This window comes from Pseudophryne corroboree, chromosome 5, assembly GCF_028390025.1.
Source record: "Pseudophryne corroboree isolate aPseCor3 chromosome 5, aPseCor3.hap2, whole genome shotgun sequence".
Lineage (NCBI taxonomy): Eukaryota > Metazoa > Chordata > Amphibia > Anura > Myobatrachidae > Pseudophryne > Pseudophryne corroboree.
Window position 1 is genome coordinate 530,295,699 of NC_086448.1, and position 23,400 is coordinate 530,319,098.

The following is a 23,400-nucleotide window of genomic DNA, read 5'->3' on the forward strand; positions in this document are numbered from 1 at the left end:
AGCGAAGAATGCAGTACCTCAAGGCCCGGACCTGAGATAATAGTTCCGGCCACCGGAATACGGAGCTGGGAACTGATGTGTAATGCAGGAAATACTTGGGACTATGGCGAGATGCGACGGCGGGGGAGGAGCAGGATGACCCTTACTCTACACATTTGATTGGTGAGCATTTGTGTAATGATTGAATGGACAGGTTTTTGTAATTTGTTTGTTAATTGGTGATTTGGTTGGTATATATACATGTGGTGTTTGGCTGGGGCAGACTATTCTGATGGCTATTCCCATGATGAAGGTGCTTTAGCACCGAAACAGCTGTAGGAGCTGCCACTCACTTTGATGCATTGAACTGCTAAGTATTACTTTTATTATCCATGCCTATGCTTGCACATTGCACATTGCACTTTTGGAGAATTAATATGGATTAATATGGATTAAATGAATTAATATTCCTGCTACTTTTTGGTGTGCTGGTTCATGTGGAAAAAAAACCACGGATTGTTCTATATATATATATATATATATATATATATATATATATATATATATATATATATGTGTGTATATATATATATATATATATATATATATATATATATATATTATATACAGGTTGAGTATCCCATATCCAAATATCCGATATACAGAATATTCCGAAATACGGACTTTTTTGAGCGAGAGTGATATAGTGAAACTTTTGTTTTCTGATGGCTCAATGTACACAAACTTTGTTTAATACACACAGTTATTAAAAATATTGTATTAAATGACCTTCAGGCTGTGTGTATAAGGTGTATATGAAACATAAATGAATTGTGTGAATGTAGACACACTTTGTTTAATGCACAAAGTTATAAAAAATATTGGCTAAAATGACCTTCAGGCTGTGTGTATATGGTGTATATGTAACATAAATGCATTCTGTGCTTAGATTTAGGTCCCATCACCATGATATCTCATTATGGTATGCAATTATTCCAAAATACGGAAAAATCCCATATCCAAAATACCTCTGGTCCCAAGCATTTTGGATAAGGGATACTCAACCTGTATATATATATATATATATATATCTTTCTCATACGTCCTAGAGGATGCTGGGGATGCTTCAAGAACCATGGGGTATAGATGGGATCCGCAGGAGACATGGGCACACTATAATACTTTGAATGGGTGTGAACTGGCTCCTCCCTCTATGCCCCTTCTCCAGACTCCAGTTAGATTCTGTGCCCAGTGAGACTGGATGCACACTGAGGAGCTCTCCAGAGTTTCTCAGAAAAATACTTTTATTAGGTTTATTATTTTTAGGGAGACCTGCTAGCAACAGGCTCCCTGCATCGTGGGACTGAGGGGAGAGAAGCAGACCTACTTCTTCTAAGTTAAAGGGCTCTGCTTCTTAGGCTACTGGACACCATTAGCTCCAGAGGGTTCGATCACTTGGTACGCCTAGCTGCTTGTTCCCGGAGCCGCGCTGTCACCCCCCTCACAGAGCCAGAAGCCGGGTGAGTATGATAAGATAAGAAGACTTCAGTGACTGCAGAAAACGGCGTTTGAGGTACCGCGCAACGGGCGCGCTGCGCGCCATGCTCCCACACAAAACTCGGCACTGCAGGGTGCAGGGGGGGCGCCCTGGGCAGCATGACCACCACAAACGCCACTGGCATAAGTGATAACAGTGCCTAGGCACTAGTTAAGGGACCCCTGCCAGTATAAAGATAAATTTAAGCACAACTGAAGCGCGCCATGTAGTGGGCGGGGCATAGCCCACACAGCTCTCGCCAGCACCATTTTCTCTTCACAGAAGCTGCAGAGACGCTGGCCCTGACCTCCACACTGCTGTACATGTAACTGGATGCAAGAGGGAGGGGGGGGGGGGGGGGCACAAGTAGTTTGGTGCTAAAATATATATATAGAAAGCGCTAACAGGTCTGGGCAGTCTTTTTACTTGCTTCAGTACCGGGATAGGCGCTGGGTGTGAGCTGGCAGAACTCCATCTGTGTCACTCTTACAGGCTTTGTTGTGGGTCTGTCTCCTATAGCCCCAGTGTGGTTGTGGGTGTCGGTACTTGTGTGTCGACATGTCTGAGGCTGAATGCTCTTCCCAGGAGGAGGCTGGAGTGGGGACAGAAAATACTGAGTGGCCGTGTTGGCACCGCCGATGGATGATTGGGTGAATATGTTGAGTGTTTTAAACGCAAATGTGACTAGGTTGACTAAGAGTTTTGAGTCTAAGAACCAGACATGGAAGAAATCCATGGAGGATGCTTTATCACAATCCCAGACCCCTTCGGGGTCACAGAAACGTGCATTTACCCAGATAGCAGATACAGATACCGACACGGACTCTAATTCCAGTATCGACTATAGTGATGCCAGGTTACATCCAAAACTGGCTAAGAGTATTCAGTACATGATTGTGGCGATAAAAGACGTATTACATATCACGGTGGACCCTGCTGTTCCTGATAACGAGGGTCTGTATGTTTAAAGGAAAGAAACCTGAGGTAACGTTTCCTCCCTCTCATGAACTGAACGCACTTTTTGAAAAGGCTTGGGAAAATCCTGACAAGAAGATACATGTTCCCAAAAGAATTCCAGTGGCATATCCGTTCCCCTCTGGGGACAGGGAAAGGAGGGAGTCAATCCCCACGGTAGACAGCTTTATCGCGTCTGTCCAAAAAGGTGGCGCTTCCGTCCCCTGACACGGCAGCCCTAAAGGATCCTGTGGATCGTAAGCAGGAAAATACACTAAAATCCATTTGTCACTACAGGGTCGCTACTCAGGCCTGCCGTTGCTTCGGCATGGGTGAGTAGTGCTACTGAAAAGTGGGCAGATAACTTGTCATCTGAGGTAGATACCCTAGACAGGGATAGTGTGCTTTTGACTCTGGGTCACATCAGGGACGCTGCAGCATATTTAAAAGAAGCTGTAAGGGATATTGGCCTTTTGGGATCAAGGGCCAATGCCATGGCAGTCTCAGCAAGGAGAGCATTGTGGATTCATCAATGGAATGCTGACGCTGACTCTAAGAAGGCGATGGAGTCTCTACCGTTTAACGGTAGGGTCTTGTTTGGTGATGGCCTCACTGACCTGGTGTCTACGGCTACCGCGGGTAAGTCTTCATTTTTACCTTATGTTCCTGCACAGCAGAAGAAATCGCCTCACTATCAGATGCAGTCCTTTCGGCCCAATAAATTAAAAAAAGGACGTGGGTCCTCCTTCCTTGCTGCGAGGGGGAGAGGAAGGGGAGAAAGGTCACAGGCTGTGGCAAGTTCCCAAGAGCAGAAGTCCTCTCCGGCTTCTACCAAATCCACCGCATGACGCTGGGGCTCCTCTGCGGGAGTCCGCACTGGTGGGAGCGCGTCTCCAACTCTTCAGTCGGGTCTGGTTGCACTCGGACCTGGATCCTTGGGTAGTAAAAATAGTAACCCAAGTATACATGTTGGAGTTTCAAGACGTGCCCCTTCACCGATTTTTCCAATCGGCCTTGCCAGCTTCTTTTCTAGAAAGGGAGATAGTAAGTGCTGCGATACTAAAGTTGTGTCAAAATCAAGTAATTGTCATGGTGCCCCCGTCACAACAGGGGGAAGGCTTTTATTCAAGCCTGTTCGTGATCCCGAAGCCGGATGGCTGTCAGACCGATTTTGAACCGAAAATCCCTCAATTTCTTTCTAAAAAAAATTCTAATTCAAAATGGAATCTCTCCGAGCAGTGATCTCCAGTCTGGAAGAGGGGGATTTTATGGTGTCGCTCGACATAAAAGATGCCTACTTGCATGTCCCCATATATCCTCCACATCAGGCTGACCTGAGATTTGCTGTGCAGGATTGTCATTACCAATTTCAGACGTTGCCGTATGGTCTGTCCACGGCTCCGAGGATTTTCACCAAAGTAATAGCGGAAATGATGGTTCTCCTGCGCAAGCAGGGAATCACAATTATCCCGTACTTGGACGATCTCCTCATAAAGGCGATGTCCAAGGAGCAATTGCTGAAGAATGTTGCCCTTTCACTGACGATTCTGCAACAACATGGTTGGCTCCTAAATTTACCAAACATCACAGTTGGATCCGACGACATGGCTGTCGTTCCTGGGTATGATTCTGGATACAGAATTGCAGAGAGTTTTCTTCCAGTGGAAAAAGCTCTGGAAATACAGAACATGGTAAAACAGATTCTGAAACCGGCAAAGATGTCAGTTCTTCAATGCACTCGGTTACTGGGGAAGATGGTGGCGGCCTACGAGGCCATTACGTATGGCAGGTTTCATGCCAGGGTGTTTCAGTGGAACCTGTTGACCAGTGGTCCGGGTCTCACCTGGACATGCACCGGAAAATAATTCTATCTCCCAGGACCAGAATCTCCCTTCTGTGGTGGCTGCACAGTTTTCACCTTCTGGAGGGACGCACGTTCGGGATTCAGGATTGGATCCTGGTGACCACAGATGCAAGCCTCCGATGCTGGGAAGCAGTCACACAGGGAAGAAACTTTCAGGGAAAGTGGTCAAGCCAGGAAGCTTGTCTACACATAAACATTCTGGAATTAAGAGCCTTTTACAACGGCATACTGCAAACAGAACATCTTCGAGGTCTGCCTGTCTTGATTCAGTCAGACAATGTGACAGCGGTGGCGTACATAAACCGCCAAATTGGAACAAGGAGCAGAGCGGCGATGGCCGAGGCCACGAAGATTCTTTGCTGGGCGGAAAAGACATGCCAGCGCTCTGTCAGCAGTCTTCATTCCAGGAGTAGACAACTGGGAAGCAGACTTCCTCAGCAGACACGATCTCCATCCAGGAGAGTGGGGTCTTCATCAAGAGGTCTTTGCAGAAGTGACAAGTCGTTGGGGAGTTCCTCAAGTAGACATGATGGCGTCCCGCCTCAACAAGAAACTTCAGAGATATTGTTCCAGGTCAAGGGACCCTCAAGCGATAGCGGTGGACGCCCTAGTGACACCGTGGGTGTTTCCGTCGGTATATGTGTTCCCTCCACTTCCACTCATTCCAAAGGTGATAAAAATTATAAGAAGAGCAAGGGTTCAGGCGATCCTCATTGTTCTGGATTGGCCAAAAAGGGCCTGGTATCCAGATCTTCTAGAGTTGCTCATAGAAGATCCTTGGCCTCTTCCACTTCGGGAGGACCTGTTACAACAGGGGCTGTGCGTGTATCAGGACTTACCGCGGCTGCGTTTGACGGCGTGGCGGTTAAACGCCAAATCCTAGCACAAAAGGGTATTCCCAGTGAAGTCATTCCCACACTTCTTCAGGCTAGAAAAGAAGTAACGGCAAAGCATTACCACCGTATTTGGAGGAAATATTTGTCTTGGTGTGAATCCAATAAGGCTCCTACGGAAGAATTTCACCTGGGGCGTTTGCCCCATTTCCTACAAGCAGGTATGGATGCGGGGCCTAAAGTTAGGCTCTATTAAAGTACAGATTTTGGCCTTGTCGATCTTTTTTCAGAAAGAATTGGCTTCTTTTCCAGAAGTTCAGACCTTCGTAAAAGGCGTGCTGCACATCCAACCTCCATTTGTGCCTCCTGTGGCACCGTGGGATCTTAATGTGGTGTTGCAATTCTTGCAATCACATTGGTTTGAACCTTTGCGCAAGGTTGAGTTAAAATTCCTTACTTGGAAAGTGGTCATGCTGTTGGCCTTGGCATCCACAAGGCGGGTGTCTGAGTTGGCGTCTTTGTCTCACAAAAGCCCCTATTTAATCTTCCATGAAGATAGAGCGGAGTTGAGAACTCGTCTGCAATTTTTGCCAAAAATGGTTTCATCGTTTCACTTAAACCAGCCTATTGTGGTGCCAGTGGCTACTGACGCCTTGGCGAAGTCGAAATCTCTTGATGTGGTCAGAGCTTTGAAAATCTATGTCGCCAGAACGGCTCAGATTAGGAAAACAGAGGCTTTGTTTGTCCTGTTGGCTCCCAACAAGATTGGGGCTCCTGCTTCTAAGCAGACTATTGCGCGCTGGATTTGTAATACGATTCAGCAGGCTCATTCTACGGCAGGATTGCCGTTACCGAAATCGGTGAAAGCCCATTCTACCAGAAAGGTAGGCTCATCCTGGGCGGCTGCCTGTGGAGTCTCGGCGTTACAACTTTGCCGAGCTGCTACTTGGTCGGGATCAAACACCTTTGCGAAGTTTTACAAGTTTGATACCCTGGCTGAGGAGGACCTCTTGTTTGGTCAATCGGTGCTGCAGAGTCATCCGCACTTTCCCGCCCGTTCTAGAGCTTTGGTATAAACCCCATGGTTCTTGAAGCATCCCCAGCATCCTCTAGGACGTATGAGAAAATTGGATTTTAATACCTACCGGTAAATCCTTTTCTCTTAGTCCGTAGAGGATGCTGGGCGCTCGTCCCAGTGCGTGCTGTATCTGCAGTTTGGTTATAGTTACACTCATGTTGCGTTGAGTTCTGTAAATTTGTGACTGTTGTTGGTCATGCCGTTGCATGCCTTGTTTGTTGAATGCCATGTTGTACGGCGTGTTGGAGGTGTGAGCTGGTATGTATCTCACCTTAGTTTAAAATAAATAAATCCTTTTCCTCGAAATGTCCGTCTCCCTGGGCACAGTTCCTAATTCTGTAGTCTGGAGGAGGGGCATAGAGGGAGGAGCCAGTTCACACCCATTCAAAGTCTTATAGTGTGCCCATGTCTCCTGCGGATCCGTATATATACCCCATGGTTCTTGAAGCATCCCAGCATACTCTACGGACTAAGAGAAAAGGATTTACCGGTAGGTATTAAATTCCTAATAGATAGATAGATATATAGATATAAATTTATAATGAAAGCGGAGGTAACATTCCTCCTTCTCATGTGCTGAGCGCTCTGTGTGATAAAGTCTAGGTCAGCCCTGACAAGATGGTTTCAAATCCTCAAGCGGATTCCGATTGTTTATTATTTTCCTGCCGCGGACAGAATAAAGTGGGAGTCACCCCCTGTTCTGCACGGGGCCCTGTCACAAATCCAGCGGATCGTATGCAGGAAGATACGTTATTTTCTGGTTATGTGTCCACGTGTACGTTGAATAGACCTGCCATTACATGTACAGGGGGTAGTAGTAGTATTCAAAAATGGTCGGTTGCCTTGTCATCCAATATAGATACCCTCCTTACGTTGGGTCATATCAAGAACACTGCAGCATACTTTCGTGCGACTGCAAGGGATATAGGACTATTGGGTTCTCAGGCCAATTCCATGGCGGTCTCGGTTAGGATGGCGTTGTGGATTCACCAATGTAATGCTAATGCTGGCTCCGAGAAGAACTGGAGTCTCTGCCCTATAAATGTGAAGCCTGGTTTGGTGACGGCCTAGTTAATTTGATCTCGACAGCTGCCGCTGGTAAGTCTACCTTCTTGTAAGTCTACCTTGTTCCCTCACAACGGATGTTGACGCATCATTGTCAGATGCAGTCTTTTCGGCCAAATAGATACATATTTTCTTTTCTTTGCAGGTAGAGGAGGGAGAAAAGGGAAGAGTTCCGCAACCTCTTCAAGATCACAGGAGCAGACATCATCCTCTGTTCTGCCACATCCACCGCATGACGCTGGGACTCTCTTGCGGGAGTCCACACCGGTGGGGCCACGTCTAAAATCTCTTCAGTCAGTCCTGGAACGGACCTGGAGCCGTGGGTTTTTACGAATAGTGTCCCAAGGGTACATACTGGAGTTTCCAGACATTTCCCCTCACCAATTTTTCAAATTACAGATTCTCCTCCGGACGGGGAGGTAGTATGTGAAACAATACTAAGGTTGTATCAGGATCAGGTCATTGACCTGGTTTTCCCCGGTCACAACAGGGAGAAGGTTTTTATTCAAGCCTCTTCGTGGTCCCGAAACCAGACGGCTCGGACAGACCAATCCTACATCTGAAATCCCTCATTTTCTACTTAAAGAAATTCAAATCCAAGATGGAATCTCTCAGGGCAGTGATCTCCAATCTGAATTTTTTTTTCCATGGTCTCAGTAGACATAAAGAACCTCCGCATTAGGCTTGCCTGAGGTTTGCAATTTAGGGGTGTCATTACCGATTTCAGACGTTGCCGTGGGTCTGTCCTCGGCTCCAAGGATTTTCACCAGGGTGATGGTGGTAATGATGCTTCTCCGTCGCTAGTAAGGAGTCAGTTATCCCGTACTGGGACGGTCCCCTGATAACGGCGAGTTCAAGGAACCAGTTGGTGCAAAATATTGCACTCTCCCTGACAGTTCTTCAACAACAGAGTTAGCTCCTGAACTTGCCAGAATCACTGTTGGTCCAAACGACGCGGTTGTCTGTTTTGGGAATAATACTAGACACAGAACTACAAGGAGTTTTTCTTTTTCATCCACTAGGGGTCACTGGAGTACTCTTGGGATATGGACGGCTTCCACCGGAAGAAGGCACTGAATAAATTAATTTTGAGACTACTCCTCCCCTCCATATCCTGCAGCACTTCAGTGTTTTTTCTGTGCTCGACACAGTTAGAAGGCATAGTGGAGCTCGTCCACAAAGTATTGGAATTTTTTTTCTAAGTTTTTTTTTTCGTCAATTTCCACGTCCTTTCCCCCCTTCTAACAGGCGTGGGTCAGGGACAGTGGAAGCGGCTGAGTAGCCGTGAGTGTCGGACCTCTCTGTAAAGAGCTCCCTCACTCCACTTGCAGGCTGCCTGCAGGAAAGCTGGACGGAGCTTGGATGAAAGCCCCGTCATAGACTTCTGTCACGGTCCAGGTATGTTGGGTTGGGGCGGTCAGCGCTTGCTGCCGCTCCACTGTGGGGGATTGTTTGGTACTCACCGCTGCCCGGGGCGCGCTCTCACTCTCCGGCCCCCAGCATCCTAGGAGACCGCTGCTCCCTGCGCAGCAGCAGCGCTGCTTGGCTACACAGACACGCCGCCATGCTGTGTGTGGCGGGCGGGAGCACGTGTGCATAGGCCGCTCCACGGCTCTATGCAGCACGCTCTCTGCTTCCGCCATCCGCCCGCAGCAGCCGAGGAGTTCCGTTGTCCGGGGCCTACAGGACAGGCCGCTCACACGGCCCTTTGCAAAAACTTCCACAGGCCCAGACCCGGTGCTGTACACGGAGGTCGTGGGAGTGGGGGGGAGACTTTAACAGTATTGGGCAGTGTTAAGTTTTAAGGAAAAAAAAAAAAAAAACTTGGTGCTTAGTATGTTTAATGTTCTCCTGTCTGTTCCAGGTTTCCTATTTTACATCTCAGCTAAGAGTGGTACTAGGGGAATTTTGGGGTCAGTTTTCGTATTAGCAGGCACTGCACTTGCCTAAGATATATACCAGGAACTTTGGTGTTATTACTGAGTCGTGCAGTCTGTCTGTGTGGAGTTTGTATTGTCTGTCATAATGAGTAAGACACCAGCAAAATCTAAGAAACATTTGTCATGTCATGTCTGTAAGAGTGTGTTGCCTGATGGATCCACCACATGTACAGCATGTGTTGTTAATACAGCCATAAATACGATTTCCATTCCAGAAGTAAAGCCAGCATCTCAGGACCCTCCGTGGGCTTTACTTGCAGATGTATTAGTTGGTTTACAATCAGAGCTGGCCGCCTCTCGTGAAGAAAGAGAGGCGGCAAGATCTGAGTTTAAAATGAGACCATTTGAGTTACCTGGAGAATCTCAAGCTGGTCATAAGTCCACCTTGAGTGGAAAAGATAAGTTTCCTTTTCCTACTAATTTTCCTGTCTCTGGGATACTAGATCTCACTGAACAGGAGTATGAGGAGGGCGAAATAGAACAACAGTCAGAAGGTGACGACTTTGACAGCCCAGGTATTGACAATCTCATCAGAGCAGTTCGTCAGTCGCTGGAGTTTACAGAAACTGAGGAGCCACTGACGAATGATGAAGTAGTCTTTACTAAACGACAGAGATCTCCGATGTGTTTCCCTATCTCGGAATCTCTTAATAAAATGTTACTGGAGTCACGGAAAAATCCGGACAAACGGTTTTCTATTCCTCGTAGATTTAAATCGAGTTACCCGTTTCCAGAGGCCATGACAGCTACATGGGAGAACCCACCATTGGTGGATTCATCCGTATCTAAACTTACGAGGAAGTTAACCATACCAGTACCAACTGCTACTACACTTAAAGACCCTGCAGATCGTAAAATAGAGGCTATGCTAAGGTCCATGTATACAGCAACTGGAGTGCTGTTAAGACCTGGGTTGGTTGGCATTTGGGTTACTAAAGCTTTAATGGTATGGATAAAAGAGCTCAAGTCGGCTCTGCAAGATGATCATCTTATACTTCTCGCAGATCAAATCTGGGAAGCTGCTGAATATTTATGTACAGCTTCTACTGACGTCTGTCAGCTTACTTCTCGCCTGTCCTCATCGCTAGTCATAGTACGACGAGCACTTTGGCTGCGTTCGTGGCAGGCGGAGACGGAGGTTAAAAAAGGTATAGAGGCATTGCCTTATGATGGCGAGAAACTTTTTGGTCCTGAATTGGACAAATGGATTTCTGAGGCTACTGGAGGGAAGTCTGTTTTTCTTCCTTCGCCTACAACTATACCTAAACGGAAATATTCTGGTCCGGCGTTCAAATCCTTTAGAACTCAGCCCTTTCGTGGGCAGGGCACAGGAGCAGTCACGCCGGGCAGAAGAGGTCGGGGACGTAGTGCCCGACAATCCAATGCACGTCGTCAAGACACCAAGACCACTAACAAACCAGTGGCATGACGGGCTCCCAGCCCATCTCGGATCCCCAATTGTGGGAGCACGCCTTCAGAGCTTTCAGGGGGCGTGGCTGCAGACGTCCACAGATGGGTGGATCCGCAATTTAGTATTAGAGGGTTACAAAATAGAGTTCGATTATCTTCCGACAGGAAGATTTTTCACGACAGGACTGCCTGTGTCGGACGACAAGAAAGCAGTTCTGCAGGTTGCCATTCAGTCTCTGCTGAATGCTGCAGTGATAATTCCAGTCCCTGTGCAGGAACAGGGGCAGGGTTATTATTCCAGTCTGTTTCTGGTACCAAAACCAGATGGCTCAGTCAGGCCAATATTGAACCTAAAAGGTCTCAATCATTACGTCACTTACCACAGATTCAAGATGGAATCTCTCAGGTCAGTAATTGCAGGGTTAGAGCCACAGGAATTCATGATTGCACTAGATCTCAAAGATGCGTATTTGCACATTCCGATTTGGCCACCTCACCAAAGTTTTTTAAGGTTTGCGATAAGGCGAGACCATTACCAATTTCAGGCTCTACCGTTTGGCCTCTCATCAGCGCCTCGGGTATTCACCAAGGTAATGTCCGTGATGACAGCTCATCTCAGGTCCCTAGGGGTAATAATTGTTCCGTATTTAGACGATCTACTCATAAAGGCTCCGTCTCAACAATTGCTTCTCCAACATGCCTTGCTAACGTACAATGTACTAGTTCAGCACGGTTGGATAGTCAGTTAAAGAAATCACATCTAATTCCGTGTCAACGACTTCAATTCCTAGGGATGATTCTCGATACAGTAAAACAAAGGGTTTACTTGCCACAACAGAAAGTACAGGGCATTCGTCATCTGGTGCAATTAGTGCTCAAGCCACGCACAGTCTCAGTACATTTGTGCATTCGCCTTTTAGGCACAATGGTGGCGGCTTTCGAAGCACTTCAGTTCGGAAGATTTCACTCACGTCCGTTTCAACTGGAGGTGTTAGCACAGTGGTCGGGATCACATCTGCAGCTGCACCACAGGGTGAGGTTGTCACCACAAGTCAGGGTGTCTCTTCTCTGGTGGTTAAAAATACACAATCTATCTGCAGGGAGACGATTCGGAGTCGCGAATTGGATAATTCTGACAACGGACGCAAGTCTCAGAGGTTGGGGAGCTGTAGTTCAGAGTTATCGGCTCCAGGGCCTCTGGGCGGATCACGAAAGATCGCTATCCATAAATGTTCTGGAACTCAGGGCGATTTACAATGCTCTAAGACAAGCGGTGTACATGTTTCGTCTTCAGACTGTGCAGGTGCAGTCAGACAATGCGACGGCAGTCGCATACATAAACAAACAAGGAGGAACGAGAAGCCGCATGGCTATGCGGGAAGTAGCTCGGATCCTCAGATGGGCCGAATATCACCAGGTGATATTATCGGCAGTGTTCATTCCTGGAGTGGACAACTGGGAGGCAGATTTTCTCAGTCGTCGGGATTTTCATCCAGGAGAGTGGGCATTAAATCCAGAAGTTTTTCAGATGTTGATCCAGAAGTGGGGTTACCCTCAGGTGGATCTAATGGCATCCCGCCACAATCATCAGGTGTCAAGATATGTGTCCAGAACAAGAGATCCAGGGGCAGTGGCGGTGGATGCTCTCACAGCCACGTGGCCATACAGCCTTGTGTATCTGTTTCCACCGTTTCCGCTGCTCCCGCTGGTGCTAAAACGGATCAAGAGAGGGTTCGTCACAGTCATTCTAATAGCGCCTCATTGGCCTCGGAGGGCTTGGTTCTCGGATCTTCTCGGGTTACTCGCAGACGATCCATGGCCACTCCCACTACGTCCGGACCTGTTACAACAGGGTCCGTTCCTCTACCCCGATTTAGCGCGGCTGCGTTTGACGGGGTGGCTGTTGAAAAGGCCATCTTAAGGAAAGAGGGCATTCCTGAGTCTGTTATACCAACCATGGTACGAGCTAGGAAGCCGGTTACGGCAGCTCATTATTATAGAATTTGGCGTACTTATATAGGTTGGTGTGAAGCTCGGAAATTTCCGACATCGTCTTTTAAATTATCCCGTCTTTTGTTATTTTTACAAATGGGGTTAGATGGAGGACTACGTCTTTCCACACTAAAGGTGCAGGTATCTGCGTTGTCAATTTATTTTCAAAGGAAATTGGCCTCGTTGCAGTCAATACATACGTTTCTACAGGGTGTAAAGAGGATACAGCCTCCTTTCATTCCACCTACAGCACCATGGGACTTGAATCTGGTTTTAGATTTCTTACAGTCCGATTACTTTGAACCCTTACAACAAGTGGATATTAAATTTCTCACTTGGAAAACGATTTTTCTTTTAGCCTTAGCCTCGGCTAAGCGTGTTTCAGATTTGGGTGCCTTGTCATGCAAGTCACCGTATTTAATTTTTCATGATGACAGAGCGGAACTTCGGACGAATCCCGTTTTTCTACCAAAAGTAGTGTCGTCTTTTCACATCAATCAACCAATAGTAGTTCCTGTGTTAACAGGAGATTCTGGAATGTTGGATGTAGTTCGCGCATTGCGCATCTATGTTTCCCGAACGTCTACTGTGCGTAAGACAGATACGTTGTTTGTTCTCTATGACGCAGCTAAGAGGGGTTGGCCAGCCTCTAAGCAGACCTTATCCAGATGGATCAAACTGACTATACGTCAGGCTTACCTTTATGCTAAGTTACAGCCACCTACTTCAGTAACAGCTCATTCCACACGTTCTGTGGGGACGTCATGGGCAGCGAGTCGTGGGGCTTCTACGACACAGCTTTGCCGTGCGGCTACTTGGTCGTCAGTGCACACGTTTGTGCGCTTTTACAAGTTTGATACGTTCGCGGCATCAGCATCTAGCTTTGGCCGTTTAGTGTTACAAGGGCCAAACAGCTCTCCCGCCACGGAGGAGACTTTGGTACATCCCAAGAGTACTCCAGTGACCCCTAGTGGATGAAAAAGAAAATAGGATTTTGGTACTTACCAGGTAAATCCTTTTCTTTGAATCCATAGGGGGCACTGGACGCCCACCCAGAGCAGTTTACCTGTTTTAGGAGTTCAGTGGTTCTTATGGTAACACACTTTCACGACTGGTTTAAATTTAACAAGGGTTAATCAGTTATGGTGTCAACTGTTTAGTTGTCTGTTACGTTGTGTCAACTTTATTGTTGTCTGTGAGACTATATGTAATTCTCCTTTTGTCAATCTCTCTATCGATCCTGTTCGGCTCAGTAAAAAACACTGAAGTGCTGCAGGATATGGAGGGGAGGAGTAGTCTCAAAATTAATTTATTCAGTGCCTTCTTCCGGTGGAAGCCGTCCATATCCCAAGAGTACTCCAGTGCCCCCTATGGATTCAAAGAAAAGGATTTACCTGGTAAGTACCAAAATCCTATTTTTTCTTCCAGTGGAAAAGGCTCTGGAGATCTATAGTCTGGTTAAACAAATTCCGAGACCAGCAAGAGTGTCATTTCATCAATACGTTCGGTTGCTGGAAAAGATGGTTGCGGCCTATGAGGCCACTCAATTTGGCAGGTTCCATGGCAGGGTGTTTCAGAGGGACCTGTTGGACAAGGGGTCCGGTTCCCACCTACACTTACACCGGAGGATAATCCTGTCTTCCAAGACCAGAATGTCACTCCTGTGGTGGCTGCGCAGTTCTCACCTCCTAGAGGGGCGCAGGATCGGGATCCAGGACTGGATCCTAGTGACCACGGATGCAAGCCTCCGAGGCTGGGGGGCAGTCACTCAAGAGGAAAACTTCCAAGGAAGATGGTCAAGTTAGGAAACTGATCACCACATTAACGGTCTAGAGTTAAGGGCCGGTTACAACGATTTTCTACAACGAAAAACAGAACAGCAATGGCAGAAGCCGCAAGGATTTTCCGTGGGGCGGAAAAACATACAAGCGTTTTGTCAGTAATGTTCGTTCCAGGAGTGGACGACTGGGAAGCAGACTTCCTCAGCAGACGATCTCCATCCAGGAGAATGGAGACCTCTTCCAAGTAGTCTTCGAAGACATGTCGTTGGGATTTCCTCAAGTAGGAATGATGGCATCTCGTCTCAACAAGAAGCTTCAGAGTTCCAGGTCAAGGGACCCTCAAACAGGACCAGTGAAGGCACTGGTGACACCGTGGGTGTTTTCAGTCGGTATATGTATTCCCTACGTTTTCTCTCGTTCCAAAAGTTCTGGGTTCATAAAAAGGAATTTCGGGTGAGCCTCATGGTCCCAGACTTGCCAAGGAGAGCTTGGTATCCAGATCTCAGGAATTACTCATAGGAGAAACCTGGACTTTTCCTTTGCGCGAGGACCTGTTGCGGCAGGGGCCATGTGTGTATTAGATCTTACCGCGGCTACGTTTCACGACATGGAGGTTGAACGCCAGATCTTGGTCCGTAAGGGTATTCCCACGGAAGTAGTTCCCACACATATTCAGATTAGTAGAGGGGTAACGTCGAAACTTTACTACCGTTTTGGAGAAAATATGTTTCTTGGTGTGAATCCAAGAAGACGCCTACGGTAGACTTTTCAGCAATTAAAATCTGCCTTATCGGTTTTCTTTCAGAATCAATTGGACTCCCTTTCAGAAGTTCAGACCGTCGTGAAGGGAGTGTTGCACATCCAACCTCCTTTTGTGCCCCAGTGGCACCAGGGGATCTTAATGATGTGTTGCAGTTACTTCAATCACATTGGTTCGAACCTTAACGTAAAGCGGAGTGAAACTCCTCACTTGTAAAGTGGTCGTCAGGTTGGCCTTGGCATACACAAGGCGAGTGTCTGAGTTAGCGGTCTGGTCTCACAAGAGACCTTATTTGATCTTCCATGAAGATACAGCAGAGTTGGAAACTCGTCAACAATTTCTACCGAAGGTGGTTTCTTCTTTCCACATATACCAACCTATGGTGGTGCCTGTGGCTAAGGACGCCTTCGCTGAATCGAAGTCTCTGCATGTAGTCAGAGTTTTGAAAATGTATGTCGCCAGGACGGCTCCGTTTAGGAACACAGCCTCGGTTTGTCCTGTTGGCTCCCAGCAAGATTGGGTATCCTGCTTCCAAGCAGACCGTTGCGCACTGGATCTGTGGTACGATTCAGCATGCTCATCTCACGGCAGGATTGCCGTTACCGAAATCGGTGAAGGCCCATTCTGCTTGAAAGGTGGGCTCGTCCGGGGCGGTTGACCGGGAAATCTCGGCATTGCTACTTTGCCGAGCAGCTATTTAGAAAAAATTGGGCTAAATTTTACAGCCTTAATACCCTGGCCGAGGTTGACCTCACGTTTGGTCATTCGGTACTGCAGAGTCGTCCGCACTCTTCCTCCCATTCTAGAGATTTGGTATAACCCCATGGTTCTTGAAGTGACCCCAGCATCCTCTAGGACGTATGAGAAAATAGGATTTTAATACCTACCGGTAAATCCTTTTCATCCGTAGAGGATGCTGGGTGCCCGTCCCAGTACGTACTGTATCTGCAGTTATTGGTTGTGGTTACACACAAGTTGTTTTACGTTTTTTGTCAGCATATTGCTGCAAATTCTTCATGCCGTTGGCTTGTGTTCTGTTGAATGCCACGTTCTGCGGCATTCTTGAGGTGTGAGCTGGTAAGATGCTCACCGTGGTTTAAGAATAAATCCTTTCCTCGAAATGTCCGTCTCCCTGGGCACAGTTCCTTAAACTGGAGTCTGGAGGAGGGGCATAGTGGGAGGAGCCAGGTCACACCATTTGAAAGTCTTAAAGTGCCCATGTCTCCTGCGTATCCCGTCTATACCTCATGGTTCTTGAAGTGACCCCAGCATCCTCTACGGACTAAGAGAAAAGGATTTACCGGTAGGTATTAAAATCCTATTTTTACCTGCTCCTGCATTGGACTGGTTAACGAAACTGAGTTCACAGTGCCTGTAGGCGGGGTTATAGAGGAGGCCCCACAATGCATCCTGGGACAGTCTAAAGCTTTAGCCCAGGGGTTTTCAATCTCGGTCCTCAGGACCCCACACAGTGCATGTTTTGCAGGTAACCCAGCAAGTGCACAGGTGTATTAATTACCCACAGACACATTTTGAAAGGTCCACAGGTGGATCTAATTATTTCACTTGTAATTCTGTGAGGAGACCTGCAAAACATGCACTGTGTGGGGTCCTGAGGACCGAGTTTGAGAACCTGTGCTTTAGTGTTGGTGCCTGGATCTAGATCCATCTCTACACCCCTGATGTTTCCCTGTGGAACCAATGTACCTCGCAGAAAGAGATTTAACAATGGTAAGTCTACCATAAATCTCCTTATAATTCTGCTGCTGTGTAAATTACCACCACTTGATTATACACACATTTCCAACATACACTAAAAGGTTTTTATTTTTTTAAATCTTTGTTTCAAGAAATGACCTCCAATAAAGAGCTTGTGATATTCTAGACTGCAGCATCCCACTTAGGGGTAACTTTACTAAAGCTTCTATAAATGAAAAGTGGTGACGTTGCCCATAACATCCAATCAGATTCTGTCTATCATTTTCTAGGCTGCAATAGAGCAATGAGATAATCTGTTTGCTATGGGCAATTTCACCACTTTTCATATTTAGAAGCTTTAGTAAATTTACCCCTTAATGTCTGTCTATGTTACTACAGTGCTGATTGGTTGCAATGGGCAGCTTCTCCACTGGCTTACTTCTCCGCTCTTATCACTGCTTAGTAAATATCCCTCATAGTGGGAGATGTTTCAAACTTTGGTTGGTACTTTATTTCTCTCCAATCAGTTCCTGTCGTTTTACAGGCTGTGCTTGAAAAATGACATCTAGAAGCTGGTTGGTACTTCATCTCGCTCTATCGCTGTGGAAGGCTTGATTTGTCTCCCCCATATAATGTAAGAAGTTGTGCCTATTTTATGAATGTTATTTTCTTTCTATTACATGGTTCTGTGGTTTGAAAGAGCCCTGGAGTTTCTGAAGATTTGTAAAGACAAAAAATCTGTAATTCTTGCTCTTGTGGAAGATTTTTTTGCTACTATTGTGGTAAGTTTTTACATTAAAGTTTAGATTAATTTAGGTAACTTTTTTAAATTGTGTAAAAGGGTTATGGTTTCCACACACTAGCCAAAGCTAATATCACATTGAACAGAAAATGTACTTTAGGGTGTTATGCCCAAAGATATACATTATTGCAATTTATGACTGAACTGATGTTTTAGCATTGTACCCATTCTGGTGTCTCCCCCCGATGTTTACTCTTGTCTGGCGGTAATCTTCATACCTTTGGCTGGTGCAGGGCAGTCATCAAAGAGCTGTAAAAGCTTTCGGTGGAATCGATATCTGTGATGTATTAATGCAACTCCATCTCAAATGCAGTTTTCAGTCCGGCTCGTGTAGGTGAGGGAAAGTCTATATGATTTGGAGTTAAGCTATGACTTTTGTAATACAGGTCCGGTTTCCGTTATCTGAATACCCGAAAACAGAAATATTCAGAAAACCGGAGTATTTCGGCCCTGTAGTGGCCACGGGCAATCACAGACAGTTGGGTTAGTGACTTTGCAGATATTCCCACCCTGTCACTGCTGCGAGGACCTGTTGCTGATGTGCCGTACCCCTCTGCTGTTGTGACAAACCCCGCCGACACGCTGGTCCCGCCGTGGACCCCCCCCGCCCTGCCGTTGTGCTGGACCTGTTGCGGACTCCCAGAACCCACCCCGCCGATGCACTGGACCAGTCAGGGAACCCCCCCTACTGGTTCAGAGTATTCCGGATATGGGATACTTAACCTATACCATTTTGTCAGTGATGTACTGACAACCACTTGCTTAGGCATGTTAATCTGAATGCATTGTCTCCAAAGCCTTTCTGCAGCATTGGCTTGATTAATAATATTTCTCTAACGTCCTAGAGGATGCTGGGACTCCGTAAGGACCATGGGGAATAGACTGGCTCCGCAGGAGATATGGGCACTTTAAGAAAGACTTTAGACTCTGGGTGTGCACTGGCTCCTCCCTCTATGCCCCTCCTCCAGACCTCAGTTTTAGACTGTGCCCAGAGGAAGATGGGTGCACTGCAGGGAGCTCTCCTGAGTTTCCTGCTAAGAAAGCATTTTGTTAGGTTTTTTTCTTATTTTCACTGCTGGCAACAGACTCCCTGCATCGAGGGACTGATGAGAGAGGAGCAGACCTACTTAAATGATAGGCTCTGCTTCTCGGCTATTGGACACCATTAGCTCCAGAGGGAGTGGAACACAGGTTCGTCCTGGGCGTTCATCCCAGAGCCGCGCCACCGTTCTCCTCACAGAGCCGGAAGAAACGAAGAAAGAAGACTACTGAGGCGGCAGAAGCCCTCGGGTGCTTCACTGAGGTAACGCACAGCACTGCAGCTGTGCGTCATTGCTCCCATACACCTCACACACTCCGGTCACTGTAAGGGTGCAGGGGGGGCGCCCTGGGCAGCAATAGAATACCTCTCCTATGGCAAATGACTATATACATGTACAGGTGGGCACTGTACATGTATATAAAAGAGCCCCGCCATATTTTATTATGTTTGAGCGGGACAGAAGCCCGCCGCCGAGGGGGCGGGGCTTCTCCCTCAGCACTCACTAGCGCCATTTTCTCTCCACAGCACCGCTGAGAGGAAGCTCCCCGGACTCTCCCCTGCTTGACACACGGTGAAAGAGGGTTTTAAAGTAGAGGTGGGGGAGGGGGCCACATAATTGGCGATTATACATTACAGCAGCGCTACTGGGTAAACATTCTGTGTTTTTCTCCGGGGTCATATAGCGCTGGGGTGTGTGCTGGCATACTCTTTCTCTGTCTCTCCAAAGGGCCTAAAGGGGAACCTGTCTTCAGAAAAGAGCTTCCCTTTGTGTGTGGAGTGTGTCTGTACGCGTGTGTCGACATGTTTGACGATGAAGGCTCGCTAAGGAGGAGGGGGAGTGCATGATGGTCAGGTCGCCGTCGGCAACGCCGACACCGGACTGGATGGATATGTGGAATGTCTTGAATGCTGATGTAAATTTATTGCAGAAGAGATTAGACAAGACTGAGGCTAGGGATCAGTCAGGTAGTCAGACCATGCCTGTCCCAGTGGCACCGGGACCTTCTGGGTCTCAGAAACGCACATTATCCCAGATCACCGACACAGATACCGACACGGATTCAGATTCCAGTGTCGACTATGAGGATGCAAAATTACAGCCAAAAGTGGCTAAAGGTATTCGTTATATGATCATTGCTATTAAATAGGTTTTGCATATTACTGAGGAGCACCCTGTCCCTGACATGAGGGTACACATGTATAAAGAGAAAAAGCCTGAGATCACCTTTCCGTCTTCATTTGAGCTAAGCGAATTGTGCGAAAAGCTTGGGAATCTCCAGACAGGAGACTACAAGTTCCCAAAAGGATTCTTATGGCGTATCCCTTCCCACAAAAGGACAGGATACGATGAGAATCTTCGCCTAAAGTAGACAAGGCGTTGACACGCTTATCCAAGAAGGTGGCACTGCCTTCCCAGGATACTGCTACCCTCAAGGATCCTGCGGATCGTAAGCAGGAAGTTACCATGAAGTACATTTACACACATTCTGGTACTATTGTTAGGCCGGCTATGGCATCGGCCTGGGTTTGTAGTGCTGTCGCAGCATGGACAGATTCCTTGTCTACGGAGATTGAGACCCTAGATAAGGATACGATTCTAATGACCCTAGAGCATATCAAGGATGCTGCGTTATATATGAGGGATGCTCAGAGACATTTGTTTACTAAGCTTCAGAATAAATGCTATGTCTATTTCTGCTAGGCGACTCTTGTGGACCCGACAGTGGATGGGGGATGCCGACTCAAAGCGGCATATGGAGTCGTTGCCTTACAAGGGGGAGGAGTTGTTTGGAGAAGGCCTCTCGGACCTTGTCTCTACTGCTACGGCTGGTAAATCGAATTTTTTACCTTATGTTCCCCCACAACATACTAAGAAGGCACCTCATTACCAAATGCAGTCCTTTTGTTCAAATAAAAGCAAAAAGGTACGGGGATCGTCCTTTCTTGCCAGAGGTAAAGGCAAGGGAAAAAAGCTGCACACAGCTAGTTCCCAAGAGCAGAGGTCTCCCCCCCCCCCCCCCCTACGTCTGCAAAATCCACATCATGACGCTGGGGCTTCCCTGGGGGGGCCAGATCAAGTAAGGGCACATCTTCGATTTTTCAGCCACGTCTGGGTTCACTGACAGGTGGATCCCTGGGCAATAGAGATTGTTTCGCAGGGATACAGGCTGGAATTTGAAGAGATGCCTCCTCGCCGGTTTTTCAAATCGGCTCTGCCAGCTTCTCCGTCAGAAAGGGAGTTAGTGTTAACTGCAATTCAAAAATTGTACCTGCAACAGGTGATAGTCAAGGTTCCTCTTCTCCAGCAAGGAAAGGGGTATTACTCAACCCTGTTTGTGGTTCCGAAACCGGACGGTTCGGTCAGACCCATTTTGAATCTGAAATCCCTGAACCTGTACTTGAAAAAGTTCAAGATGGAATCGCTCAGAGCGGTCATCGCCAGCCTGGAGGGGGGGGATTGGATGGTTTCCCTGGACATAAAGGATGCTTACGTTCATGTTCCGATTTTTCTTCCTCACCAGGCGTTCCTGAGATTTGCGGTACAGGACTGTCATTACCAATTTCAGACGTTGCCGTTTGGGCTTTCCACGGCCCCGAGAATTTTCACCAAGGTAATGGCGGAAATGATGGTGCTCCTGCGCAATCAGGGTGTCACAATTCGATCTCCTCATAAAGGCGAGATCTAGAGAGAAGTTACTGGACAGCGTGTCACTGTCAGTGAGGACTTTGCAACAGCACGGCTGGATTCTCAATATTCCGAAGTCCCAGCTGGTTCCTACAATGCGTCTGACCTTTTTGGGCATGATTCTGGACACAGAACAGAAAAAGGTTTTTCTTCCGATGGAAAAGGCTCAGGAGCTCAAAGCTCTGGTCAGGAACCTATTAAAGCCAAAAAAGGTTTCAGTGCTTCACTGCACCCGTGTCCTGGGGAAGATGGTGGCATTGTACGAGGCCATCCCCTTCGGCAGGTTCCATCCGAGGACTTTTCAATGGGACCTACTGGACAAATAGTCCGGGTCTCATTTACAAATGCATCAAAGGATCACCCTGTCTCCCAGAGCCAGGATATCTCTCCTGTGGTGGCTGCACAGTGCTCACCTCCTGGAAGGCCGCAGGTTCGGCATTCAGGACTGGATCCTGGTGACCACGGACGCGAGCCTCCGAGGTTGGGGAGCAGTCACACAGGGAAGAAATTTCCAAGGACTTTGGTCAAGTCAAGAGACTTGTCTTCACATCAACATCCTGGAACTAAGGGCCATATTCAACGCCCTACGTCAAGCGGAGATCTTACTTCGCAATCGACCAGTTCTGATCCAGTCAGACAACATCACCGCAGTAGCTCATGTAAACCGCCAAGGCGGCACAAGGAGCAGAGCAGAGTGGCAATGGCGGAAGCCACCAGAATTCTTCGCTGGGTGGAGAATCATGTAAGCGCTCTGTCAGCAGTGTTCATTCCGGGAGTGGACAACTGGGAAGCAGACTTCCTCAGCAGACACGATCTGCATCCGGGAGAGTGGGGACTTCATCAGGAAGTCTTCGCGCACATTGCAAGTCGGTGGGGACTACCCCAAATAGACATGATGGCATCCCGTCTCAACAAAAAGCTACAAAGGTATTGCGCCAGGTCAAGAGACCCTCAGGCGGTAGCTGTGGACTCCCTAGTGACACCGTGGGTGTTCCAGTCGGTATATGTGTTTCCTCCTCTTCCTCTCATACCCAAGGTGTTGAGGATAATAAGAAGAAGAGGAGTGAGAACAATTCTCATTGTTCCAGATTGGCCACGAAGGACCTGGTATCCGGATCTGCAAGAAATGCTCACAGAAGATCCGTGGCCTCTTCCTCTAAGGCAGGACCTGTTACAACAAGGTCCCTGTCTGTTCCAAGACTTAACCGCGGCTGCGTTTGACGGCATGGCGGTTGAACGCCGGATCCTAGCGGAAAAAGGTATTCCGGATGAGGTCATTCCTACGCTAATAAAGGCTAGGAAGGACGTGACGTCTAAACATTATCACCGAATATGGCGAAAATATGTTTCTTGGTGTGAGGCCAGGAATGCTCCTACGGAAGAATTCCATCTAGGCAGTTTTCTTCACTTCCTACAAACTGGAGTGAATTTGGGCCTAAAATTAGGCTCCATTAAAGTTCAGATTTCGGCCTTATCCATTTTCTTTCAAAAGGAATTGGCCTCTTTACCTGAAGTACAGACTTTTGTGAAGGGAGTACTGCATATTCAGCCTCCTTTTGTACCTCCGGTGGCGCCTTGGGACCTTAACGTGGTGTTAAGTTTCCTTAAGTCACATTGGTTTGAACCACTTAAAACAGTGGAGTTGAAATATCTCGCTTGGAAGGTGGTCATGTTGTTAGCCTTGGCTTCGGCTAGGCGAGTTTCGGAATTGGCGGCTTTATCACATAAAAGCCCCTATCTGGTTTTCCATATGGATAGAGCGGAGTTGCGGACCCGTCCTCAATTCCTACCTAAGGTGGTCTCATCCTTTCATATGAACCAACCTATTGTCGTGCCCGTGGCTACACGTGACTTGGAGGATTCCGAGTCCCTTGATGTGGTCAGGGCTTTGAAAATTTACGTGGCCAGAACGGCTAGGATCAGAAAAACAGAACCACTGTTTTTCCTATATGCAGCCAACAAGGTTGGCGGCCCTGCTT

At 47.4% G+C, this 23,400-nt stretch overlaps 1 protein-coding gene across 6 annotated transcripts in view; it reads left to right on the plus strand.

The window, feature by feature from the left end:
• The window catches only part of SYCP2L (synaptonemal complex protein 2 like), a 905,846-nt gene that overhangs the window by 142,204 nt on the left and 740,242 nt on the right, over positions 1 to 23,400 (plus strand). For all 6 annotated transcript variants that reach the window (XM_063923155.1, XM_063923158.1, XM_063923156.1 and 3 more), the window contains exon 5: positions 17,572 to 17,673. In XM_063923155.1, coding sequence (XP_063779225.1) covers positions 17,572 to 17,673 — 102 coding nt within the window. The remainder of the gene's footprint in view (positions 1 to 17,571; positions 17,674 to 23,400) is intronic.